This window comes from Saccostrea echinata, unplaced genomic scaffold, assembly GCF_033153115.1.
Source record: "Saccostrea echinata isolate AGI-Se365-2 ecotype Australia unplaced genomic scaffold, CSIRO_AGI_Sech_v1 ptg000059l, whole genome shotgun sequence".
NCBI lineage: Eukaryota > Metazoa > Mollusca > Bivalvia > Ostreida > Ostreidae > Saccostrea > Saccostrea echinata.
Window position 1 is genome coordinate 1456957 of NW_026889808.1, and position 27698 is coordinate 1484654.

Genomic DNA, 27698 nt, shown 5'->3' on the forward strand with positions numbered 1-27698 from the left:
AATCATCACATAGTAGAGGGGTGACAGTTAAATATTTACAATACACGGTTCTCACTTGAAAACTGATACAAAGGATCGTAAAATTTGTAACGTATTTTTTTCTTACAAGTTCATTTGAATACAAGACTAGAATTCATAATTAGAAGAGAAGAAAAGTCCTTTCTTTACCTGGTCTCGAAGAACATAGGTGTTTGATTTATGTATAGGGTTATATACTGATATTGAGGGCAGAGATATTAAAAGTCCACGCCGTCTTAGAACACCTATCAGGAGGGAGCGATCCATTCTTCAGGGGGAACTTCCTACTTTTACAAAATAATTCTTTCCATTCTTCTTTTAACGAATCTTATGTCTGAATTCGATATGTAATAAATTTTACCGGAGGAAAGACGGAGAAATTTTGCATTTATCAAGCCTATCGAGCTGGGTTTCCTTCTTAAACACGCATCGCGGCAGATCAAACCGTCGACGATAAAAAAGAGAATTCCGAGACGGACGGGTGTTACAAAAAGTATGTGGACGCGAGACTATAACATGCCGGATAAAATAATGGTGGAAAAATAACAGTATTCGATTAATGTCCCTTAGGATGTAAAAGCATTGGTGAAATGGGATTTGCAGTTTGTTAATTCTTCATCGGAAAAAAGTGGGCCGGACGTTCGGAGTGTCGTAAATTACTCGGCGGTTTTACGACCCAGACCGGGGTAAAACTGATGCGCGGTGGCGCGGCAGAGTCATTGGACGATGAAAAAATTCTGGGTTTTTCTGCAAGAGTTTTCTTCTTATTTTTTCAGTTTGTGAATGTGCTTCCGAAGTAAAAGAAGTGGAAAAAATAAGTTTTTTGTCTTGCAAGAGAATTTTTTTGTGCGTGTGTGTATATATATTATGGAATACTTCAGTCCTTGGTACCACACACTTGGAGGTTGGACTATGGTGTAGGGACCTGGAGTCACAGTTAAGAGACCCCGCCAAAGAGATGTGACGGTCATCGACAGTATGGGACAGAAGTATTCAATGATTTCATGAGATACGATTTGGAATTTATTATCAAAGTGTTATAAGCATGAGACAATACAGACCTACTGTGGTGCAGTCGCTGTTGGTGATTCTTTTAATTTGCACCAGGATAGCGGCAGTACGATGGCTGTAAGTATTTATTTTCTTAATTTTGTTTTAGAAAAAAGCTATGAGGAGATTTTTTGACGTTATATTTCCCAGAATTTCTTGTAAGCTCTATAAGGGTACACCAGCAGTTGGTCTGAGATGCCGAGATGATTTTCATCGTTGACAATGGTACTTAATGCTGTCACTGAACATAACTGTTGTTGACAATTATTTAAGAGTATCGATTAAATTATGTACTTCAGTTCTCATCTAATAAAACAAGCCAAGCCAAACATTGACCAGTAGAAAACTGGGAAATTTATTTAGGCTCATGATTTACCCTCCTCTACTCCCGAGTCCTGCCATCATGACCCCCCACCAACCTACATGTATCTCTTTACTTTTTGTTATCTTCGAAAAGCATGTCAAAAAGTCTAGGTCTGAACCACAACGTGATTATAATGTGAATATAACGAGATTATACGATATTATACGAGATTAATTCAGACAATTACTTGATACTTTCCCAAATGTTTTCCTTCATCAGTTCTAATTTGCAATCCTCGGCATTCTTCCCTAACATTGTGTAGATAAATCCTGAGAATCGCTCTGATTAATGTATTCTGTTTAAGAGCACCCTATTTTCACAGGCTGTTCTTTAGTGTAAAGAAGTTAACATACCACTACAATATATTGCTTTCAGACCAGAACATTTATAACAAAATCTATTTTGTATTTGTAAATAAATATAATTATCGGAAAAAATGCTACTTTTAAATCTATCTGTGAAGCAAATGTATGCGTCTGTGTCATTTTAATACTTGTACCTGCATTTCTAGACACGTTGGAGTAAAACTTGAGAAAATTTAAGCAAGAAAATATCGTTGAAGATGACGAGTTTAAATCAGAAGAAAATCTCATCTTCATGTTTCTAGTTTCTTTTAATTTCCTTTGTAAAATTTTATTCATATGAAGAATCGGAACGAACAAACAATGATCAGGCATATCAATAGTGTGTTAAAAACAAGAAACCACGCGTAGATTTAAAACATATAATTTAAAAAAGGAGTCTTATACGCCCGTAAAAAACAAGCTGTCAATGCCTCCTCAACAAGGAAAATATTTATGTAGATGATGTTGCTTGGTATCTTTAAATAAAACTGTCCCACGTGTGGTTTTATCGGCAGTAACTGCTCAGTCGTACACTATTTCCCCCTATGTAATATGTAGAGGACTAAGTATATGTATAGGTGCACTAGTCAAGTCACCACATTGACTCGGGTCCCCTTAAATCTTTTCCAATCTGACAACTTTTGTCTGAGGGATTTTTTTAACAGTCTGTGTGTATTTATAAAGTTTGCATAGTAAAGAAACGGGAAATCATAATAAATCTCCTCCTCTCTCTCTCTCTCTCTCTCTCTCTCTCTCTCTCAGGTATTTAGCTTCATTCATTCACTATAAAGGTTGACAAAAACTTGTCACTTGATTTATTCGCAGGCTTTTGATCTCACTCGTGTTAAATCTAGCAGAAATTGAATTTTTGTTCAGCTTTTTTCGTATTTCAAAGACGTTTTGCTTTTATTAAAGAGAAGAATCTCGAATGAAAGAGCACCATAAATTGGGAGGAGGCCCCTATGCGTTGAATGAATGCGTTTTGTCCTTAAAATTTAAACCAACCAATAAAGTTCTGCAGTGTTTGCTTTAAATCACTTTTTTTCTCCGCCATGAATACGATTTAGCAGATTTTCAAAGAGGCATGTTTAGGAATCGCTTCGCTGTAATAATTAGCTTTTTTTTTTCATGTCGCATTCTATTTTAATTGAATGTTTCTGTATCTGAATGGACGGGTTACAATTTCATATCTGTAATTCATCTGAACTAAAAATATTAGAATTGATATCACAAGATCTCCCTCTCTCTCTCTCTCGTCATAAAAATATGTGTAACAGCAACAATTCATTTAATTTAATATCAGGGATTCTTTCTGTCTCGTATAATAAAATTAAAAGCAACAATCAAGAAATTCAATTAACCTGAAACTGATAAAGGCAATTTAGACCGCAATACAAGGAGATGATAATCTAATTACAGCAGGTGCTGACGTCTTACTTCGGACAATGGGCTCCGGGGCTTAACTGGTCATCGCAGAAGCCCGATAAAAGCCCCACTCGTAAAAATTGTCAGTATCGCACAGAACCCCAACCAATGCTTGGTGGGTGGGGGTCATAAATTGGTCTGGGCCCAGAGGACGAAAGGTCACCTGCTTTATAAGTTTTTTTTATATTTGATTTACCTGTAATAATGACCTTTAACAATTTCTACGCTTACACCTTCAGGGAATTCTAGAGAAATGTGACATTAAGTGGTTAATTGTCCAAACAATTAGAGGGAATGGGATAATTGATAATATTGCAGTTTACAAGAGTTTACACCGCAATCTGCGCTGCTTTTACATATCGTGTTAATTGAGCGTAATTGTTTACCAAATTTTTACCGATAACACTTGAACAACTAAAATAAGTTTTGAATTGGCAGACATCCACAAGTCAACGGTTTAAATTCTCTCGAACAATGTATCATCTCAGTTTCAGAAAAAGATTTTTTTTCTCAATAATCGATTTCAAATTAAAAAGGAAGCTTAAAATATGCAGATTATATGAATTTTAGAAATTTGTGTAGCTGACAAAAGATTCTATGGGAAAAAAAAAGAAGAAAGAATTCCAACACCTTCCTTTATTTTCATCACATTCTTTGGCCAAATTTTCGCTGCAGCAGCTACATTTCTTCAAGCTTCAAATAAAAGCCTATTATAGACCCTTTATTGTGTAATCGGTGCAACATAAAAGCCTTCGCTCTTGTATCATCAGGTTTGATTATAGCCACTTGTTAAAACAAATTAGATTAGATACAGATATACATAAAGCAGATAAAGGATGGTGCTGCATAACCAGTAGAATGAGCCTCTGTTGTGTAAACTCTCATGTATGAACACTGACATTCTTAAATAGCAATATTAATTCCATTTTAATTCCATTTCGTTTTACATAAGTATTTGTATGTATCCTTATTCATTATATATATTATGGGGTGGAAAGATTTATAGAGAATAAAAAATCCGAGTTTGAATCAGACAGAGGCCGAATGTTTGGTGACAGTACAACAAGTTCTCGGGTACATGGTCTGAAAAAAAAAGCCCGAGAAGTTGCAATTTAATTCCGAATTGTGACGTATACTAAAAAAAACTGTTTAGAGTCCAAAACATGGAGTCCTTGATAAATAAATTTGAATTTAATAACTGCACACATTATCAATCTTTTAAGGCCAACAGACGCAGTCAGACATTCCTGTATTCTCCTGAGTCATTGGACATGACAAACACAGACGTTTTTAATTTTTTATGTCCTTGTGGGCGGTTGTTAGATGACATAGTAGTTAAAAAGAATGATCTGAGGTTAATTACTTAGACAACAGGTAAAGATTGCAGTTTAGATTTATAACTAATGCACTGACTAGGTCTTAGACATTGTCAAGTAATTATTAGCGAATCGCTGAGAGAGAGAGAGAGAGAGAGAGAAAGAGAGAGAGAGAGAGAGATGTTGAAGGATGACGTCATTCCCCGCGTTGACAGGAGGTGAGAACCAGTTTATCAGCTGTCAATATGTGACGTCACACGAGGCCTTTTAGTGGAAGGAAGTAATTATCTATATTATACCGACACTTCTCCTCATCTGAAATGGAAAGCTGACGGGCTGAAATTAAATTTCAACAATTCTGATGCACTGGCGAATGTTCAAATTGAATTTGAAAACAGGCTGTCAATCGAATGCAGTGATGTAAATCAATTAGGCAGACGCTGTATCGAGTAGTGCAAAATGCAATATCCTTCATTAAACCTTTTAAATAAAACATGTAAAAAGCATTATTTTTTTTAAAAACTGTAATAATAAGTAATAATATTTTTTCTCTTATTTCAAAATGAATGAGAAAAGTGGCATCTCTTACTAACCCTCTAACTGTTATCTGGAGAGAAACGCCGTATCTTGTTGCAATGTTTTCATAAAAACTGAAAACCCCGGATAAAAGTTCAGATAAGAAATTCAAACTCAGATCAACAGATTTAAATTTATAGAAGTATGAAAACAACGTGGAGAACGTTATGATGCCTTTCTTATTAGAAGGACTAGTAAAGTCTGTTGTAGCGAACTTTCATTTCTCGCTTCCTCCCTCATTTTTCAGCCGTGAGACACAACCCATTCATTTTCCCCAAACGTCATATTTATTAGAGTTTATGAAAGTATAACGATAAGCCGGAAAGACGTCTTCGGAGGTTTAATTTTCAACAAGTTAACGATTTATTCTTCAGATAGTATCAAATACTAGAAAAATCTACACAAAAAACCGCTAAGATATAAACATACATCATTTGGTAAATGATATTGCAATAGAACCACGTGTGCTCCGAGAGAAGGTCTTTGTAAGTTATGAAAATATGTAACATAGGTTGGCAATAAATGCCAATCGAACGCAGTTTTCTGGAAGAGATCTCGGCAGATCTCGCCAAGTCTCACGTGGCTTTTTTATACCCCAGCACCAGCGTCTGCGAACACTCAAAATCTTAACTTGTTTTGTCAAAATTTATAGATCTATCTTGTAAAACAAATAATATATTAGGGCAGCAGGATAATAAACTCAGGGTTTTGGGCGAGCTAAATGGAGTGTCGACGTTTATGGCTCACAGCGAGGCTTCGTTTTGTAGTAAATCATCCTGCTGTTGAAACGGAAATCTCGCGAAAATTTGCAGTTTTATGACAACTTCATCCCGTGAGTCAATTGAAGTATTCTAGCCAGAGATTTCACTTTCTGATTTCAGTAATGCCCCTTAGTGACCCGTGTAGGATTTGACTGAGGAGGACATTTGCTCACATGTGATTATTGAAAACTGTTCATTTGATTATAGTTGATTAAGTTTTCAAATGCATGCGTTGACAAAGAGTGATTATTACATGTATATACTGTATACTGCATATAACTGGCTTGAACAAACTTGAATCTACACTACCTGAGGATGCCTCCATATCAATATGACTAATCATGGCTTTGTTTTGCTTGGATGATTTTTAAAGATTTTTCCTAAGTATTCCTAAGTAAAACGTAAAACGTAAAAATGTACACTACCTGAGGATGCTTCCACACAAGTTTCATATTTACTAGCCCAGTGGTTCTCGAGAAGTTTTTTAAATGATGAATTAAAATTAATTTTTCACTAATTCGTAATTACCTCCCCTTGGTAGAAGGCATGGTCCTTCATTTGAACAAGCTTGAATTCCCTCTTACCAGTGGATACTTTGTGACAAATTTGGTTGAAATTGGCCATGTGGTTCTTGAGAAGAAGTTGAAAATGTGAAAAGTTTACAGATAGCTAGGTGGACAGACAGACGGACGCCGGACAAAATGTTATCAGAAACGCTCACCTGGGCCTTCTGCTCAGGTAAGCTAAAATGAGAGCTCAATAAATGGAATATAATTTACGGAATATATTGAAATAACCTTTATTTGAAAATTCTATAAGAAAGAAGAAAATCTTGCGAGAAAAAATAAAGAGTTTCCAGAATGGAAATCAATTGACCATAAAATATGAAAATAATTTCTACACGATTTATCCCTTCTTTTCATATATTTTATTTTTATTCATGTATTAATTCAAAAATCAATCTATAAACAGGAAGGTCGATGTGGTGACACGCTACAATTATCACAATACTGTGCCAAGGAAACAGGGATTTCTGACTTTGAACGAACTGACTTAAACAGGCCTCTCCTCCTTCATATCCTATTTTTGACGTGAAAAAATATTCCGGGAATCCTTCACGCAATGCGGAAATGAGTTTGACTTTTTATAGAATAATGCCTGCGGCTTTGATGTCAACGCATGTGTCTAATCTCTTGCGATATCGTACAGCCTCTGTTCCTGTAAGAGTGCATTGAAAGTATAACACATCCTCACTGAGTATAATCAAGTAAAAAACAGCTGCATTGTACAAGAGTGCTTTTATGTTTCTTTTGTGTAATTTTCCGAAATGGACCTATTTCCGGGTTAAGAGTTCAAATCATCCCAGATATGACCTCACAAATTTAAATTAATCAAAAGTTCACCACATAAAAGAAAGCATAGATAAAACTTTAATTGAGCGGTTATTATCACATTTTGTCTAGACTCTGGTTGCCGAGGTTTAGATTTCAATTTGTCTGCTTACAAACCAGTGCATACAATGAAATTCATTGCAAAGAGACATGTGTTTTTTCTTCCTTTATTTTGAGGAACAAAGAAACTGGGGGGATAAGCCGAGCCATATGCCTACATAACGATCGATAAAAAATCAATAAATTCATTTTACAAAAATTTCACTTTTTGTTGAATTAATGTAATGCTTATTACCATTTGCATATAAATTTGACAAAACCTGAATACTGTAACAGCGAAAATGATTCTGATTAACACAACAAAATGGCATCACGCTCAATTTTCACAGAAACTGACATAAATTGGATGATATAACTACATTTTTTAAATAGAGTGGGTCATCGTACCATTTTTTTTAGAACGATTAATGAAAGGCAATGGAAAGATGTTGCTTTTTACACTTGCAAAAATTTGGTATGAAGACCCACTCTACATAAAAAATTAAGTTAACTTACTTAAATTTTCACCGTGGTCTTAAAAAATTCTAAGTCCAAAAACGCTTGCTAATTATAGAGAACTGTATGCTATTTAAATGGAAACGTTAGTGTGACTCCGTGGTCTAGTAGTTAGCGATGAGCTCTTTAAAGGGACGTTTATGGAGGAAAGTGTTCGAGTCATGCTCTGATTTTTTTTTTTTTTTTTTTTGGTTTTAATTTTGTTTTACTTTATAAAAAATTTCTATAGGAATAACATATTTTCACTGGAAATAAAATATATACATGTAGTAATAAACTTATTTACAGTAAATTATTAAAAATGCCGGATAAAAATTATAATAGATATTTGAATACTTTTATTCCCGTTTTATTTATTTTAAATAAAAGCGCTTCTAGATCACCATTATCATTATATACGATGTTAACATTTTTATAATATCTCCACAATAAGTGTAAACACTCAATATGCAGATTAATTAATAGAAGTCCTTACCCATGTTAGACATTTGTGACAGTAAATGAAAGTCAACTGTTTAGCTTGTTTAGAATATAAATATCATTTTGAAAACTACGGTAAACATTAAAATGCGTAAGTAAATTCGAACAATTGAGAGATTTTTTCCAATAAATGTTCTTGCATAGCCGAAAAATGGGCATGGGCACATGACTCGTCTTATCCCCCCAGATTCTTTCAAGATATAACGTGAAAGAAAAGCACTTTTGTTGTTATCGATTCAACCATATAAATAAGAAAGGAAAATGGATTATAGATAAGAATTTTGAAAAAAAAATCTAAGTAGCTTTCGACTTAATTGATTAAAGAAAATGCAAGCGTATCGTGCAAAAATAGTATTGCTAATTCCTAATGATATATCAGAAGTCTACCATATTTACTATATACATGTATGTCATCAAATATAACCTATTTGAATAAAATCACATAATAATTGCGAAGGTATTTCATCAATTGCAATTGATGCTTAATAAAAGTTTATTATTTCGCAACAAAAGGATCTTGAAGACGTTTTTGTTCGTGCTGGTTTACAATTGCTGAACAAGAATTCAAGACGTTCATCAAAATGTCGTAATACCAATTAAAATCACAGCGGTAAAAAGCAACCCAAGGCTTGTTTTAGATACCTGGCATTAAATTCTCAGATGTTTAATTAAAGAAATCTGGGGTACGTAATTGATAAGTACACGGTTTTAATTTGACATATGTAAATATCTCAATATTTCAATTTGTAAGCTGATGAGCACATGCCCGACGTTTATTGTGATTAGTGCGAAATGCGAAAAAATTAAGCTGATATGTCATTATTTATTTTTTCACTGCAGATTAAAATTCGTGACTCTCTATGAGGCGATAAAAACAAATTTCAGGATATTATCTAACAAATGTTTATATTTGCATAGACACTACATTTCCCGCTGTTTTCAATGTGTGTAAGGTACACGGGTAGTCTATTATTAAGTCGTTCTTTGACACAGTCGGATCTTGACAATTCAAGCTATTCAATTACAAATCCAGTCTTCAAATGATTTTATTGCTGTATCTTGATATGCCTGTTACAATTATTCTCCTATAATTCAGATAATCAATTTCAAAAGTAAGTGCCAATGTGCCGAAAGAAGATAAATATTTGAACCCACCCTCAATGTTCAGACACGACTCCGCCCCCTTCTTTCTCCAGGAAGGTATCAAATCAAGTAACCCTGGATCAAATAGGTAGAAAGGTTGAACTACCCCCACCCCTTCCTTTTCCCATTTGAAATTATAAATTCCTATAAATGGAAAAGCAAACACTCAACAATATCAACACTGACGTGTTCTAAACTTCAGTATCATCGAAAAGAATCCTCGCTATGGATTCTTCCGAATCCTAATGGAAACGGATCCTCTTCCTGTGCGTTGAACTTTGAAAAAAAAGAAATGTGAATTCATATTTGATACCCATAATCTTACTGGTATATAAAGAATTCTCCCTATTAAGTAAGTAAGTAAATTTTATTTATAGTCTAATTATATTAATTGAAAGGAAACCTGAGCTTTGAAGCTGTTTAACTGACTGGTTAAAAAAAAAACATATAAACACACATAAAACGTAAATATAAACACATATAAAAGACATATAAACACACATATAAAAGACATAATTTATAAACACACACAAACATACACGCAAAAAAATAAACAGTAGCACGTGTAAAAACACAAATGGAACATGACACATATAATCACACATAAAACGTACATATAAAAAGAGCATAGAAACAAACACATGTATAAACAACTCATAGAAACACACATTGTTTATATACAACGCACAGAAACACATATGTATATTTACAACACAGAGAAATACACATATGTATATACAACACATAGTAACATACATATTTATAGGCAAAGCGTCATTCACACGTATCAAAATATGGGGAAGTTAAGATAGAACTATATAATTATAGTATAAATTATAAACAAAAAATTTCGATAAGAAGCAACAAAGGGTAGACATTAGGTATAAGGCAGAAAAGTCTGGAGTGTATAAGAACTGCATATACAATTTAGTTCCCCACACTAAGTTGAAATGTAGTTTAAAAATTGATTGTAATAGGAACATTTCCTTGACTTCGTTTGGCAGGAAGTACCAGAGCTTTCATTTACAACTTCACAAACGCCTCTCTGCATTGGATTAAAATGATTAATTTTGTATCAACCTAAAATGGCCAAATACCGATCACAGATGACGCTGGGGTGGAATTTAAAGTTTTCTAGCGATACAAACCAGGAGAACCTTTGATGTTATGTGGAGAGCCATTGAGAAGTACCATTGAACAAGGCATTTTACAAAACCTTCATCTTTGCCGAGGGTCTTATTTACAATTGGAGGGTTTCCCTATCGTGGAGGGTTGTATCGAAGACTTAAGCAGAATGATGTATTTATTGATTGTTAATAATCATGTTTACGACTTATGTCAACAAACCCATAATGCTGTCGAGGACTTTTCGAGTGCAGAATTTCTTTTGATTTTCATCTTTAAATACTTATAAAGTAAATATTAAGAATGAGCTTTCAATTTGTGATTCATTCTCCCCTGGTGTTATGTGACCAAGACTGACGTTGAGAGTTAGATTGTTGAGTGCAATGTAACATTACCCCCTGCACGATAATCTCTACTAAAAATATTCGAGGTAATTCGAACTTGAATATTTACGTTAGGGATGTCCAGTTTTTTAAGGAATATTATTAAATAGTTTTCAGTTCTTGTGGATTTCTACCATTTTGAGATTGGTTGGCTTAGTGCACTTCTTGGGATTTCAACCCCATCCCTTTTTTGGTCGTCATGGTCTTGCAAAAGATTTAAAACCTCATTTTAGACAAACCCCTTCATCCCCTTTTATCGATGTCTTGCTGACAATTTGTTACCAAATTTTAAACAGCCCTTCCTCATCAGTAAACAATCCCCGTAGAAACGATCTGAAAAATACGCTTTGGGAATTATTTGTAGTATTACATTTGTTAGAATGGCTATATCCTTTCCCCTGTAAGATTACATGTTATCAAATTCGACTGGACGAAAGTAGCGAAACTAGAAATTTAGGATCAAGCACTTATAATTAGAAGACAATCCGGTTTTCCTTAATTGAAGAATATGAGTTACTGGTGAAACTAAGCCTTAAAGATACCTTCGCATGTTCCATTAATCCTAAAATATTGAGATGAAGATGGGATGCTGAAAATAATTACATTGTTATGGAATTCGATTTTAGTGTCGACTTCCGACTTCCTGTGTTTAAAAATTTTACTCTTTGGCTTTTGTGCTTTTTTTTCCCAATCAGTGCACCAAATTCAAATTATCAACGACGAACGTTTTCTGTCTTGATTTTAGTGTCGACTCCCGACTTCCCGCGTTTAAGGTGGTTTTTGTCCCATTCATCAGAGTGACACGAGTGCTTTATGCGCTGTATCACCAGTAACTAAAGGGCAGGAATTTTTATTGGTCGGATTCTAACGTAGAAAAATGAGAACTTTATCTCGGCATTCATTTCTCAACTCAGGGATAAGTAAGGATAAAATTCCAGTACATTAGATTATGTTGATATAATGAAAGCTGAACGTGTAGAAAATTAGAAACATATATTCTTGTAAACATGTAACGCTAGACATCACTTGGGAAATTATTAGAGTACTGTTAGAAAGTTTTAACACGGGCAACTTTCGACGATTATTTAATTATCAAGAAGGAAAAATAATTCCCTTTCTTGCGTTTAGTCGAGATATTTCCCGTTATTGAGCTGTTACTCGACAAAATTAAACCATTGTCGGATCAAGCCGGGGAGGGGGGGGGGTGTCAGGGCCTTATTAATTTAATATAGCAAAGTAACCTAGAATTTAGGCCCCCTCCTAAGTTAATACAATTTAAGGAAAAGTCATATATGTATTAGGAAAGTGTCTCTGTCTTTATATTGTTTATTTGTTTTAGTTTTTCGATTCTTGAAAGTTTTTTTAGTGGAAGTGGATATGCAACCTCTCAAGCTCCTTAACACTCCCCTCCTAAACCAGGGAAAAATTCATGGACCCTCCCTTAAAAAAAGGCGATTCGCGTTGCAAATCTCAGTATATTTATAAATTTCACATAGGCTGGAACGGATTCATATTTAGGAACATTATTTTATGTCAAGTATGGACCTATCTCCCATAGACCGTGGGTGTATTTTTAATTTTTGCCAGATGTGTTTTTCAATTAATATTTTAACCTGCCCTTGAACCTACATGTAAGTTATGTTATGCAACATTTATTACCTATGGAATTTTGATGTAAAAGGAACCATTTAAAATTTCTTTTCGAAGCATAAATCTAAAAATTATACAGGTAGTTCAAAGTGAATAACGGAATCCCATAAATAGTGCAAGGGTCAAGAAAAAGGAATAAAACATGTATGTCTAATGAACCTCGTGAAGGATTTCATTTATTCTATCAATAAATCCGCGGTGTTAATGTAGGGTATTATGTTGGGCTTATATTTACATCACAAAGTTTAATATGACGACACGCCTGTTTATCATCCAAAAAATTCACATATAAATCAAATAAATTAGTATCGATCAAACAGTGGGCACTGCTTGCATGTAGAATATATAAATACGGGATACATGTAAGTATGGGAAACTTTAGTTCCTTATATCCCCAAAAAATTCGCCATTAGTTAGAAAATAATTGGGAACTTTTCATTATACATGTATCATAGTTATCATATTTCAATAAACTCACAAAAGTCATCAGGCAGCACAAAATACAAGATTTGTGTTCGTATTGTCCTCTACAAAAATTTAGAATTTCTCAATTAAAATTTTTAAATGATGTGTATTTTTTTTGGTTAAAATAAAGTGTATCAGGAAGGACAGTAAATAAGCATTGACTTTTACTTTAGAAAAATCAAGCAGTAACACGGTCTACGACATAATTTATAATTCTTTCTGTAGACCACTGAAATCGGTAGAATCTGTTTAAAACAATTTCAGGCTTTGATGAGACAGTTACTGTCTGTGGTTATTCGCCCCGTGGACTCGAGCTATCTCGTTACCCCTATCTCTCCGGATCTTCCTAATCATCCCATTAACACGATTTCCCATTAACCCCTTTAAAACAGGACCAGAAAGCTCCTATAGGGAGCATGCACCCGATTTCCTACAACACGACAGGTGTTTTCTCAAAAAAATCCATTATTTAGGAGTTTTATGATGTAACCACAGATATCCCCGGTGGGTCTCTCAGATAGATAATAACTAAGTCTCGTTCACTTTTTTTCCTGTCGACGTAAACTTGTACAATAAATGCAGATGTTTTTACACCTCTCACATTTGTCACGGTAACCAGGATTTGGTGCCGATGTCCGCCGCGAGGACGGGTTTCTCTCCTGAAATCTTTGTGTAATCGATCTTCTCGTCCTCATTTCACAAAAGTCAAGGCTGGGGTGATTGTGTTCAAAATTCCGTAGGGTTTACTTATAACCATGGTTATAAGTGGCCAACTCCCCTTAATTAAAAAAAAAAGAAAGAAAGAAAGTAAGAACACTATGAAGAACTCCATTCCCGACCGCAAACATTATTTCTGTTTTACTTATGAAGTTATTGTTTATTCAATTTCAATCATCATTCATTAATATCATAGAAATTTATTTTTTTACAAAAACAACCCAAAAAGTATTTTATAGACATGCATTGAATGCACTGAAATAACAATGCAACTAGGATATTGCAAATTTGAATGATATTTACGGAGAGAAATACTACTATATTATATATCACTACTATTTGTTTATTTCTTTTTTTTTATTGTTATGACTGACTAAGATAAATGTGTTTCTGAACTGCAGAAGATAAAGATCCGATAATTGAGAAACCTCTATCGACATTTGAGAACTTAATAAGGATCAACTTAACAACAGGGTCATATAGATCTACTAAGCATGTCCGGGGGTTTAAATCTGATGGAGACGATACGAGTTGAGTTCAGTAACCCCACCCGGGTATTTAGTGTTATCTTGTCCATATCCGGTTACAGATCAAGCTACTCCCTGATTGGTCACCCAAGATAGTCAGAGTTTATGATAAAGACTAACACAGTGATGAACTATAAAGGTCATCTGATACCCTAAATAATGTGGCGACAATTAAAATAAAATAAAATAAATAATATACAATTAGTAGGTTAAAGTATAACCGGTATGATTGGCATGCTGATTTGGACAGTATTTTAAAACAACTATATCTGCAATTTGTTTACTCTGCTTCTATATTTGTGTTGTTTTTTTTTTCTTTTTTCTTTTTCTTTTTTTTTTTTAATTCAAAAACTTCAGCTACTCAGTGTCTAATGGATAGACGGATATTCAAAAGTGTCGAGATGTAAAGTCTTGAACGAAGTTAGTACCAGGTTTTGAGCCGAGCTAAATGCTCGAATGGAGCTTCTCTGATCCTGCTCTGCTTTGTGTATGTTGTTCGTCTCCTGTATACCTCCACTGAGGTATTGGACCAATATTATCTCGGCTTTTAACATGATTAAGGGGAACGAAAAGGAATGGGAAAAGTAGTACGAAGTTAGCGTTGTTTGAGAATCATTTTCACTTAATTAAACAGACTAACCATAAAAGACAAAGTTTAGAAATAAATCCTTTCATACTTATTTATATACACATACGTCTCCTTATATTATACCTCTTGAGACTAGTTTGGGGTCCCCCCAAAAATGTGAATCTCTCTAAATGTAGGTAAAATGTTTTAAACAGTTTCTTTTAAGGAACAGTAAAGTAATAGGACAATTTTGTATGCAAACATCTTTACGTAGTGTTGATGGGGGTTTGTTTAACTTTGGCAACACGAGTTGGGATGTGTCCCCCAAAATGCTGTACTTCTACGTAAAAAGTTATCATCCAGATCTAGAATGCCAAGATCAAAATGTGTGCCCCTCATATACTAAAGTATATATTCAAGTATCAATACATGTGTTTTCTGCTGATTCAAAATGTTGAAAACAGGGACATCCACTAAGTTCCTGAAGGCTTATAATAAAATATATCTTATGTCTGGATACTCAATAATGAGACTCAGGTGAGCGTGATGACCCAAGGCTCTCATTCACGGTTAGGATTCATTATAAGAATTAAGTCCTGAAGTTTCCATCATAAGGGTCGACATAACTATCCTTGGCTATTTCAACACTGGAAGTGACAAATGAAAATACAGTGTCATATTATCTCGAATCAGCTTTTTAGCGGGCCTAAGTTCCAATAATTTATGAAATTGGGACGGTCTCTTAGGACTTGTTGATATAAGGGACTTCAATGCATTTGTTCCTTCAACCTTATTGTATTCACTAGAAGATCTACACATGTAGAGAAATCAAGACCAGGTCACAGGTCACTCTGATAAGAAGTAGTCTATACATATTTCCCGTCACCTTGGTTCACCTCTCTATGTGTTCTACCGTCGAACGACTTGATACTTTGCGACATTTCATGTTTTTCTGGATTATGTTAAATTCCCTGACGACTTTCCCAGCACACCGCGTCAAGGTAATGCTTTGATTTGAACCGAAGCAGCGTAGGTGATTGTGTAATGTCGTGTCGTATTGACACGGGGATTATGTATGCAATGACAGGGCTGATCAAGTTCATAAAAAAGTCAGGCTCTAATCCCCTGACACACATTAATGCACCCTCAGTAATCTCCCCGCCTTTTATGCAGACGATACATGTCTTAATCCAACGAGCAGACGGTAATTCACCCTCAGAGATCTCGGGTCCGGGATCAGTGACTCCCACAGCGAGGTGACAAATCGAGTGTGACCCGGAACATTCGGGGGCAAATCAACATTTGCAATCCAAAAAAAAAAAAAAAAAAAAAGATTTGAACTGGAATTTTCTTTACCTCAAAACTCTCGAAAGAGTCCAACATAAAATTTTCTTTAACTGATGCTTACATGTATGACTATCATTACTAGTAGTTTACCTACATGTATATGTAAGTCGCCATTTGCGTTGCTGATAGATATTATAGTTAGTCCTCTCTTTTTCTTCCAACATAATATATAACATTATGTTAGAAATAAGCAAGTGTCTCTTTTAATTAAATTACAAGGAAGTGTAAATTATATTTTTTGTTTTTCACGGGAAGTAGTTGAACTGCTTCTCTTTCTATCCATGTTTCCAATCGCTGCTGCTAGGAAATACAGTCTCAGATAATGTCAGGGTATCAGTCCAAAAAAAAAATGTTAACAATTTCGTACTATTATGTAAACCTATAGGGTTTGAGACAATTATTTTAATCAGAAAATAAACATATTAAACTATTTACAATGTACTTAAGATAGAGTGCACTGACCTATAATCCAATCGGGATATGAAAGTGTAAGACTTTTCCGTAAAAGTAAACAAGCCTGGTAATCGGATTAAGGACAATGTAAGCTACCAGGATGTTTATCTATCTTGGGAAGTCGATACAGGAACAGTACCGGAACATTGCTAAAGTTATCTTAACATTATATTAACTTTTGCACAATACTAGGACGTTGGACTGAAGCTTATTTAAGTTTATGTTTCAATTACAATTTATTTTATAAAATTCCAGGATTTTGTACAAATTTATTGAATAACTTGTTTACTTGAATCTGATTTGTCTATTTCATACGTAATAAGTATTATGTATTGTACATTATAAAATACGATCTACGGCGTACTTCAAGGGGGACGCTAAGAGCCACTATACGATCAGCTTTACGAATCACAACTTTCAGTTAATAAACTCTTTGCAAAACATTTTGGTTTCATTGGCTTACAATTATACACATGTTATTTTTCTGAAAACATAATAATGAATTAGTTTTTACCAAATTAAAAAAAAGACCGCTTTGCCTTCAGAAGCGGGAAAAAACATTTATGCGTACAAATGCTTATATTTACTTTTTTTTAGCTCACCTGAGCCAAAGGCTCAAGTGAGCTTTTCTGATCAAAATTTGTCCGTTGTCTGTCGTCGTTGTTGTCGTCGTTGTTGTTGTAAACTTTTCACATTTTCATCTTCTTCTCAAGAACCACTGGACCAAATTCAACCAAACTTGCCACAAAGTATCCTTGGGTTAAGGGGATTCATCCTCAGGAAGCATCCTCAGGTAGTATCGATTCAAGTTTGTTCAAATCATGACCCCCGGGGGTAGGGTGAGGCCACAATGGGGGATCAAAGTTTTACATAGAAATATATAGGAAAATATCATTAAAAATCTTCTTCTTAAGAACAGCAAAGCCATGATTGGTCATATTTATATGGAAGCATCCTCAGGTAGTGTAGATTCAAGCTTGTTCAAATCATGACCCCTTGGGGTAGGGTGGGGCCACAATGGGGGGGGGGGAGGGGTCAAAGTTTTTCATAAGAGTATATAGAAAAAAACTTTAAAAATCTTCTTCTCAAGATAAGCAAAGACATGATTGGTCATATTTATATGGAAGTATCCTCAGGTAGTGTAGATTCAAGCTTGTTCAAATCATGACCCCTTGGGGTAGGGTGGGGCCACAATGGGGTGGGGGGGTCAAAGTTTTTCATAAGAGTATACAGAAAAAAAAAAAACTTTAAAAATCTTCTTCTCAAGATAAGCAAAGACATGATTGGTCATATTTATATGGAAGCATCCTCAGGTAGTGTAGATTCAAGTTTGTTCAAATCATGACCCCCGGAGGTAGGGTGGGGCCACAATGGGTGATCAAAGTTTACAGAGGAATATATAGGAAAAAATCTTTCTCTCAAGAACAGAAAAGCTATGATTAGTCAAATTGATATGGAAGCATCGTTGGGTAGTATAAAATGAAATTTGTTGAAATGAGCGCCACCAGGGGTAGGGTGGGACCACAATGGGGGATCAAATTTTTACAAATGAATATATGGGAAAAAATCTTCTGCTCAAGAACAGCAAATTCATTTGTTATATTGATATGAAAGCATTGTTAGGTAGTTTAAAATCCCCCATCCCCCCCTCTCTCTCCCCCGTTAACTTTTCAATACTGAACTGATTTTTGCTTTTTTTCCTAGCCAATGTGCTCAGGTGAGCGATGTGGCCCATGGGCCTCTTGTTTTAGATGGAATCAATTGTGATCTACTGCAGCCGGTGCGCAAAAATATATAAAAGATCTATTTTCAAATGAACCAGTGACAGTTATTAATCATTTAATCTTAGTTAATATTCATTCATTAATTTTTTTCAGAACTCTTTATCAAAGTAAGCAGAAATCTTGGACTGACGACAAAAATTGTTCGAAATCTTTGGGACTTATTGGCAAGCAGAGTAAACAATGTAAACAAAATCTGGACTTAATGGGAACAGTTGCACACGCAGCTTATGTTGCCATGGATACTTGTCAAGGGCAGTTTGCAGACAGAAGATGGAACTGTTCATCTGTTCGTAAAGCACCAAAATTGTCACGTGATCTCACGAGAGGTAAATTCTGAACTGGTTCTTTGTCCTTTTCAGTTTACAATTTCAAAATGCTCGCTCTATGCAGGTACTTGTTAAAGAAATGAATTCACATTTTACAAAACATGAAGACATAATCATCGTTACTGGTTCAAAAGAATTGATATTACGTTAACTAAGATAGAATTATAAAACCAAGAGTAACTTTAAGAATAATAGTGGGATCGGGATTTTAGGAAAATAAGCCGGTAAATGGCGGAGTTTCAAATCTCTGTTATTTATGTCTCTGATCCAGTTCACTACTAGATGTCTACAATGTAGTACATGTATAATTATTGCTAGCGCTCTCGAGCGCTAGCAAGTATGTTAGTCTTTTTTTTACTAGAATACGCATGCTCGAATTCATGATAGGGCATTCTGGGAGTAGATAAATTGTACGATGTCAGTTTCGTTTTATCAGTCCTCTTTCGAAAATGCAAATGATCTGAAGTCTCATGTTTGTTCTCTCAAATTTACAAAAGTGTAACGGTAAAAGTAGGCCCTTTTATAGATAACAGTTATTTAAATTATAATAAAAACCTACATGTACCTTCCTAAACTGGTTCAACTGACGCTCGACCGTTTCCGTAAATCTCCGATGAGCTGCTCGTCGGAGATTTACGGAGACAGCCGAGCGTCTGGTACCTTGCCGGATCTTTCCGGCAAGCTCCGGAATGATTTTCCGAGTTGTCGGAAAGGCCCCAGAAGATGCAATTGCTAAAAAAAGTAGTCACAGTGGAATATTTCAAACTAGGTTTGAAGTGCACGTCAACTATATTAACTACTCAAATTAGGTCTACCAATTGGTTCTACCAATCTTTTAAAATAATTAATATTTCACCTCAAAATTAAATTATAGTGAAGTACAGAATACTTAAAACAAAGTGATGACATTGCCAACGTTAAGTCCACTCGAGTTTCACCATTCTTAATTGAGACCACCCCCCCCCCACCCCCCCCCCACACACACACCAAACCCAGTGCACCACTTTGTCTTCCTATTAGAATTTATCGATTCTCAGCAAAATAAAACAATGGTTTATGTACATGTATTTACTTCTGTGTAATGGTTACAGCGCTAGCTTATTTATCTTTTTTTTAAAAGATAAGCTTGTGCTGATCATAAGACGGACTGCAATTAAGTTGTTAGGAGCTTGTAAATTTCAATTTTTTTTTCTTCATAAATACATCATAGATAAACTCTCTGTCCTGCCAACTGCAGATCAAAATTCAAATAGCATCCTAGAGTAAAGGCTTTAAAGGCAAGTCACCGGTATGTGTAAATTAAGCCATTCATGACCATGTCATTTTTAAATTATTCGTAAACGCATTGTGTAAGCCAATCAAAAACAAAAAAAAAATTATGCACTTAAATACATATAGTCCTTTCTCAGCATACGGAATAATTAATTTGCTTAAACGTGAGTTCATGTGTACTACATGCATGCTAGACACAAATGAAGTAAAATGAATGCAGGTAGAAGATATGTAGGAAAACATTTTGAGAATTCATGAAATATTCAAACTCAAATGATGTGTTCAGATTTCATCAGACAACTTGTCTGTATCTAGTATCAACAATACACAGGTATTCTGTTATTTACAGAGTGTTAATCTTGCTTAATAGAAAGGTATCCCTTTACTGTAAAATTTAATTAAGTCCAAAAATTTCTTTTAAAGAACACATGTAGTCAATAAAAGCTTTGACCAGACCCATCACACCTCGGATGAAAAAACGTGACGAAACGGTATTAACTCTATACCCTTCATTTACAATGGTTTATGAAGCATCAAAAACTATCTGCCTTATAATTTAGCAGCCAGAAAATGGAATATTTCCTGCATCTTTGACAAAAATATCCTAAATAAATTAAGAATGTAAAAGAACTGGTGCTGCGTTCCGTCTCGTTAAGAGAACAAGGTACGAAACATCTTACATAACGAAGAAATATGGTCACTATACAAATACAATTAAATACAACTGTTCTGAAATTGAGTATTTTACATTCTGTCAAAGTGTGATTCATAGAGGATCCTTCTAATTTATCAATCAGATAATTATAAAAGAGCAAAACTTTGAGAAGGCTCAATTACAATATGAAGGTTCATAAATTCATGATATAGTTTAGTTCAAATATACATATACTTTGCTATGAAAAAAATATATTTAACAAACAGGTTTACCGAAAAAAGGTCAACTAAAATAAAAGGAAGCTTTTTAAGCAAGAAAAAGTCAAGAAAACTAGGAAAAGTCAACTAATTCACCAATTTTTTGCAATTTAAATGCTTACATTGACTTAAAAATCAAAATTTGTTGTATATAATTTTTTTCTATTTGGAAATTGACATGTCTCTATCCTGCTAATCTTTTAAAGTTTTCTAATTACTTGATACTTGCTACTGTATTAAAGCGTCCCGATGACCAGATTATGCAGCAACTGATAACCAATAACACAATATTTGTCTAAGCGATTCTTGTCATTAATAGTGTTAACTCTCTGACAGGAAAAAAAGTCTAGAAATATGCGTGGGTTACGATACATTTCCGGTATTTATAGTAAGAGGTATGAAATATAAAATAAATTCAGATTATTTCCGAAATATCGTGCAGATATTGATTAAAAATATCGATAGATCGTAATTTATCAAGGAATGTAAAACTATTTTATTTATTAAGAAATTAGAATAAGAATCGTCCCTTAAAGTGGTTCTAATGTCCCTTTTTCTATGTACAGTTGGCAATTATACTGGCATGAAACAAACGGTATTCGTAAGGAAGTCGTTTATGAAGATTTGTATTTCTGCAAACACTGAAGCAGAACATTATGTAAATTGTGAGAGACAGGACGTATAAATCTACCAATGTAAAAATAACGCTGTATCATCTCTCTGATTTATTCTGTTACCAAGCCGGAGATAAGCACCATGATGTATTTGACTTTTAGTTAGGAAGTATTATCTTCCGCTAGGTGTTGAGGTGGGATTTCTGCGTCTTGTTAATCTGTAAATAAAACGGAACGAGTGCCATTTTAGATTATTTATGAAGACCTCTCTTTTGCTCATTCTTTCTGTTTATTGTCATTTTCTAGAATCTGAGATTCATAAAGCACTGTCTGATATTGAAAGGCGGTAAAGAGGAAGCACCTTATTGGCGCGAAACCAGACATAATTTGCCAATAAATAATTCTTACATAATTATTGTCCTTCAGTGTTCTATCTTTAACAGTATTTGAGGCTAGTATTTCAAATGATGAAGAACTGATTTCCTAAACAGATATGACGCGGTTAACTTTAAATAAATTTTTATTATTATGATTACATGTATATCTAGTTGTACATTTGCTTTTTTAACTTAATCACGTGTGTGAATGTGGTATATTTTGAATTAACGCACTTAATTTCAGTCTAGATTTAAATCTCTCTGAACATTCATTTGTTATCATTGTGTAATATGATGTTATCATATTCCAGGTACCAGAGAGCAAGCATATGTATACGCTATAGCCTCAGCGTCTCTCGTGCATTCAATTGCACGTGCGTGTAGTGTGGGAGTGACCACTAAATGCAGTTGTGGTGCCCTCCCCAACCACCCACCCCACGAGGATTTTAAGTGGGGAGGATGCGGGGACGATCTGAAATATGGACTTCACTTCGGTGAACAGTTCACTGATGCAGAACTGATGAAGAAAGGCAAAATTAGAAACTCCAAAAAGTCAAAAATGAATAGTCATAATAACGCAGCTGGACGCTTGGTACGTTTAAATATGTTTAGCATTATTTAATCACCTTTAGTATTGTCATTGGAAGCACATGTAATGAATCTTGTATAATTCTTGAAGTCTGTAACTGAGAACATTAGAAGCACGAATATAAAGTCGTAATCTGAAATAGAGATTCATTGGAAGCTTTTAATTTGGAGATTTCTGTACATATGTTGTTTCATGAAATCAGCTAATTTTTCACACATATAAGATAGATACTGAATGATGTTATGTTATATCTCTACCTGTCATGTACATTTAATTCTAGATCAATTTTACATCACAGATTCTGTATCTGGTTCTCATCTCTAACATTGTAAATTTAAATACTTTGTACAGTGTTTTTTAATTTTTGGGAAAGTTTTGAAAACTTCCTTAACACATACGACATAGGTGTGGGTCTCTTTCTGAGGATGTTTATATGTAATCTGTTTTACAGATAGTAGCTCAGAGTATGACCACAGCGTGTAAATGTCACGGAGTGTCCGGATCCTGTTCCATAAAGACTTGTTGGAGGTCACTTCCGGATTTTTCTGTGATAGGAACAACCTTAAAAAATTTATACGCCAATGCCGTGGAAGTGCGGAGGAAAAAACGCAAAAATAAGCGGATATTTGTCCCAGTGAGATCTAACGTACAGAGTGTTTCAAAAAAATCTCTGATTTATTTCACAAAATCTCCAGACTATTGTAGTCCCGATCCAAAAACGGGGTCAGCTGGAACTCAAGGGAGGTAAGTAATGATAAATAACATCTTACAAATATAATTTGACTCCAAGTTCCATTATTGCAATCAGTTACGAAAAGGACTTTTTTGCTTGTAACATAAATTTAAGTTTGACCTCTTCTGGATTTTATTCCGTGTGGTTTGTTTTTAGTACGTTGCTGGTCTGCTGATGGTCAATATCTTTTTTATTTTTAGTACGCTTCTGGTCCGCTGATGGTCAATATCTTTTTTTTATTTTTAGTACGCTGCTGTTCCTCCGATGGCTAATAATTGAATTTGCCTTCTGTCCAGACTTAGACGAATCTATTGTGTCTTAAACACATTTTATGATGATTACGATTGACAATCAGAATAAAGAGACCTTTCTTATCTCCTTGTTCTAGAGAGTTGGGTTCTCTAAAGCGACCTTTATTACCTCTTTGCCCTAGAGAGCCGAGTTCATGCTCACAATAAATGTATACTGATATTCTCAGCGATACCATCAGTGAAGCCCTAGCATTCTTTTTAAAGTGATAAAAATTGTCCCTCATAAATCTGCTAAGGTTGTGATGTATTAATCAAACTGACCGTGATTAGGGAGTAAGCAAGCGTGAAGGAAAAAAAAAATTAAGTCAACGTTGCGTTTTGACTGGTTTTGTATTACTTGTGGAGAGAGTGTAATGAAAGAGAGATAACTTCTGAACCGTTATCCGAATTCGATATAGAATCTCCGCGTGCAACTTAGGAGCATCTATCATCTAATTCCTTAACGTCATGTCATAATAAGTTAAGATTTTTTTGTTAATTGCACCTTGAATTTTACATTTAAGTCTATGGGCAATGCATGAATTATTAGGATATTGTAAAAAGTATTATGATTTTCATAAAAAGCTCTTGGTGAAAATATGCATACACTCTCTCATTATTAAAATATGAAATAAAATTAATCATTTACCACAGATATTTTGACGAAATCAAAATTTTCTTCTTTGCATCAAGGGCAGATAACTCTTCAAAAACTTTAAAAGTGCAGAATGACCAGCTTCTTATATGTTATCAGTCATGTGAATTTGGTTCTTTTCACTTTCATCGTTTTCTAGCAATGCAATTTTAACTAGTTTAAAATGATTCAAAATTCTTCAAAATCCCTTCATTATACATTGAATACTTTAATATGAACTTTGAACAGTATATTTTAACAGGCGTTGAATTCTCACATTTATGCAACGCATGAAGACAGTTTTATAAACCTTTCTTATAACTCATAATCACCTTTCAATCTTCTTTTTAAGGATATGGATTGTTTTGGTTTTGTTAGTCATTAATGCTGTCAGCATTACCCTAACTGTCCCCTTTATCGACACATTGTTGCTATAACGATATAAAACCATCGAATGATTTAATGTAGCTAACTAGGTGGGTGACTTTTCATGAATAAAATTTGTATCATTTTTTCTTAGAGGGGCAAAATGTGAATTAGGACATCCATAAGTGGCATAATGTCTATTAGTGGAAAATAGTATTTTGTATCATTGTTGGTTACTTGTGACTTATAATTAGTTGTTGATAAATGATACACGTATATCATTTACGTATGATACATTTGTGGAATTTATATCATTGATGGTTATTACAGCATATTTACCTTTAATTACAGTATACAAGTTACATGTATCGACCCTTAATTGCATTTCTGCCGCATGAAGACTTTCGCTGAATTAAACAAAAACTAAAATAAGAAAATATATAATTGCAAAAATTGTCCAAGGAATTACATATAAGAGTTAAGAAATTCAACAAATTATATTTATTTCTTAAATTTGTAATTTTTATCTTTTTTGGTAGGTTTTGCAGGACTGACAGTTCCGGTTGGGGCGGATGTGACGCAATGTGTTGTGGACGGGGCTACCGAAGCTTCACCAAGACAATAGTAGAACGTTGTGAATGCAAATATTACTGGTGTTGTTACGTCAAATGTAAAACATGTGAAAAGACGCTTCATTTAAACGTTTGTCGATAGTTGTACAGTGTACTCAATTTAAATGAAACTCTTCTACGGGATGTGACTGTTATGTGCGCTGGTGTTCAAGGTATGGTATTTCACACAAGCTTCTCTTCTGAAGTTGTCGAGATACGAAAAAAAAAATCTAACGAGCTTAGTGAATTAACGCTGGTCACAAAGAGTGGTGAACTCGAACTTGGAGTCGTCGAGGTGAGCTTAGAGCTGGAAAACTCAATATTTAGCCGGTGACGTGGCACCTACCTGTAGCGGTAGCTGTTGAACCTAATCCTACAGTCAATGAACTCGAGCATAAAGCGGGGGATTTGAGTTTACAGGTGGGGAACTTGAAAAATTACTGTGGAACGCAATATCATAGTTATCGAACTCGAGTCTGTACCTTTTAACTTCAGTTTAAACTCGATCCTACTTGTATGAACTCGAGCCCCCAGCTAGTAAACTCTAGCCTATAACATGAACTAGAGCCCTCAGTTTGTGAACTCGAGCCATATGAACTCGAGGTAAGTGTTGCTGATAAATATTAGTATATAGCTGGTTAATTGACCCGAAAAGTTCAAGCGCACAGTCTAATGACGGTGACATACATACTGCCTAGATGTTATCAAGTGAAATCCAATGTTTGTAAATAATTTTGTCAGATACGTCTCTTATGTATAGGAAACAAACTGTTACTGTTATTTTTTTGTTGAGATGGAATTGTAAATATATTGTTATATTTATACTCTTTAAAATATCATATAAGCATGTACAGTGTACAGGTATCTGTAATTAATGTAATTAACATTGAAAATCGTCTATTTGCATAGGCTTTAAATTTTTATGTACGTACATGATCGTATGTGTACAGTGTATGTTGTATATTATAGATGAATTCTTATTTTTAGAACATCATGTGTTAATAAATGCTATTATAATGTTTCTTCCTAAATGTTTATATAATTATATTTTTTTGGTTTGTTTCCCTCTGTCGTGTAAATTATCATCTAGATAATAACTATATATATACTAGTAAACTAGACCTCTCTGTACCCCACTTGTAAACTTTCCCAGCCTCTATCTGGACTTTATTGCACAACATCAATCAGAGAAAATTACCATTATTCTTAAAAAGGAGGGGGGGGGTCAATCACAAAGTATTACGATTAATATTTTTCGAAACTGATGTCCATCCTTCGCAAACTTAACTTGTTAGATGCATACTGTTGAAAACCATGACAATTCTGAAGTTATCAAAAAATATACACCACTGTACTCAAAAATGGTTCCACGCACAAGTTTTAAAATTTACGTTTTTACATATAAATGTCTGATCATATCGGTACAGTTAATATCAAATGAATACTCACACAAAATTTAATTCTGCCCATACAAAAATTCTAGATCTAGCACTTTTAAAACTTAACTGAGAATACGAAAAATTGTATGCATATTGACTGCATTATATTTATTTTTTTAATTTTTAATATTGAAGTCCATCTTTTCTTTGTAAACATTTATATATTAGATAAGGATTCAAATATGTTGAATGGTTTACACGCTCTTACCTATTTTTTCCCTTATGATATTTAAATCTAGTTTCACATTTTAAGAAAATATTTTGAAATGCACTCATTTTTAGGCTGTCCAAAGTTAAATCTATGTTTAAAGTCATCGGTGCGCGTAACTTTTAGAGAAATTGCCATTAAAAAAAGTAAATTTTAAAATTTCTAATCGGGTTTGTTGCTTTAACTTTTAGCAACTAAATCTGCATTCCACAGTAATGGAGAATATTTGGGCCCTCTATGAGGTAAACTTGAGATGAGTACAACTGAAATGAGTACAATTTTTAAACTGACAGATTTACTAAAATGACCATTAACCAATAAGCCTACGTGTTACACATATATTTAAGTATTTTGATTTGTATAAATGAATAAATACTCATTTAACTGATTTTTAAAAACAAAAATTTCCCTCCCTTGTTTAGGTTATGCATTTTAAGGTGACGTTAAACGTAGAATTAATTTTAGCCAGCCTTAGTTGGAATACATTTTTATCAGTTAAGATATTCTTTATTCGTAATGAAAACCACAAATCAAAGTAGTTTTACAAGAATAATGTGTAAATTTAAGCACCCATAATATGAAATGGTCTATAATTCTACATCCGGGTCATAAGTATATCTAACATTATGATGCTCATTGTTGTAACAAAAATGTCTAGTAAAATGAAGATTATAAAATGAAATAAATATCCTTATATTTTTACTTTGGTTGTTTGTTTTTATTTGGATCTATATTATATAAAGTAGAGAATTTCTGATGTATTTCAGTGAATTATAGGTCAACTTTAAAATGCTTTTTTTTGTCCTCTCCCGACTCAGAGTGAAAAAAAGGGTCGGTAGGGATTTTTTTCAGGGAATTTCAATTTCAATGCTAAATTTTTATAGT

General features: G+C 34.1%; 1 protein-coding gene across 1 annotated transcript; it reads left to right on the top strand.

The window, feature by feature from the left end:
* Positions 1-477: 477 nt before the first annotated feature.
* Positions 478-27515, top strand: LOC133174740 (protein Wnt-11b-2-like). Its single transcript, XM_061309823.1, has 5 exons — positions 478-1146; positions 18536-18768; positions 22255-22535; positions 22984-23276; positions 25095-27515. The coding sequence occupies exons 1-5, from the start codon at positions 1064-1066 to the stop codon at positions 25267-25269; spliced, it is 1065 nt and encodes a 354-aa protein (XP_061165807.1). The 5' UTR covers positions 478-1063; the 3' UTR covers positions 25270-27515.
* The last annotated feature ends 183 nt before the right edge of the window (positions 27516-27698 follow it).

Coding starts and splice junctions, on each gene's coding strand:
- LOC133174740 (XM_061309823.1), top strand. CDS start 1,064: ATGAGACAATACAGACCTACTGTGGTGCAGTCGCTGTTGGTGATTCTT. Junction 1,147..18,535: donor ATAGCGGCAGTACGATGGCT/GTAAGTATTTAT, acceptor AATTTTTTTCAG/AACTCTTTATCAAAGTAAGC. Junction 18,769..22,254: donor GTCACGTGATCTCACGAGAG/GTAAATTCTGAA, acceptor ATCATATTCCAG/GTACCAGAGAGCAAGCATAT.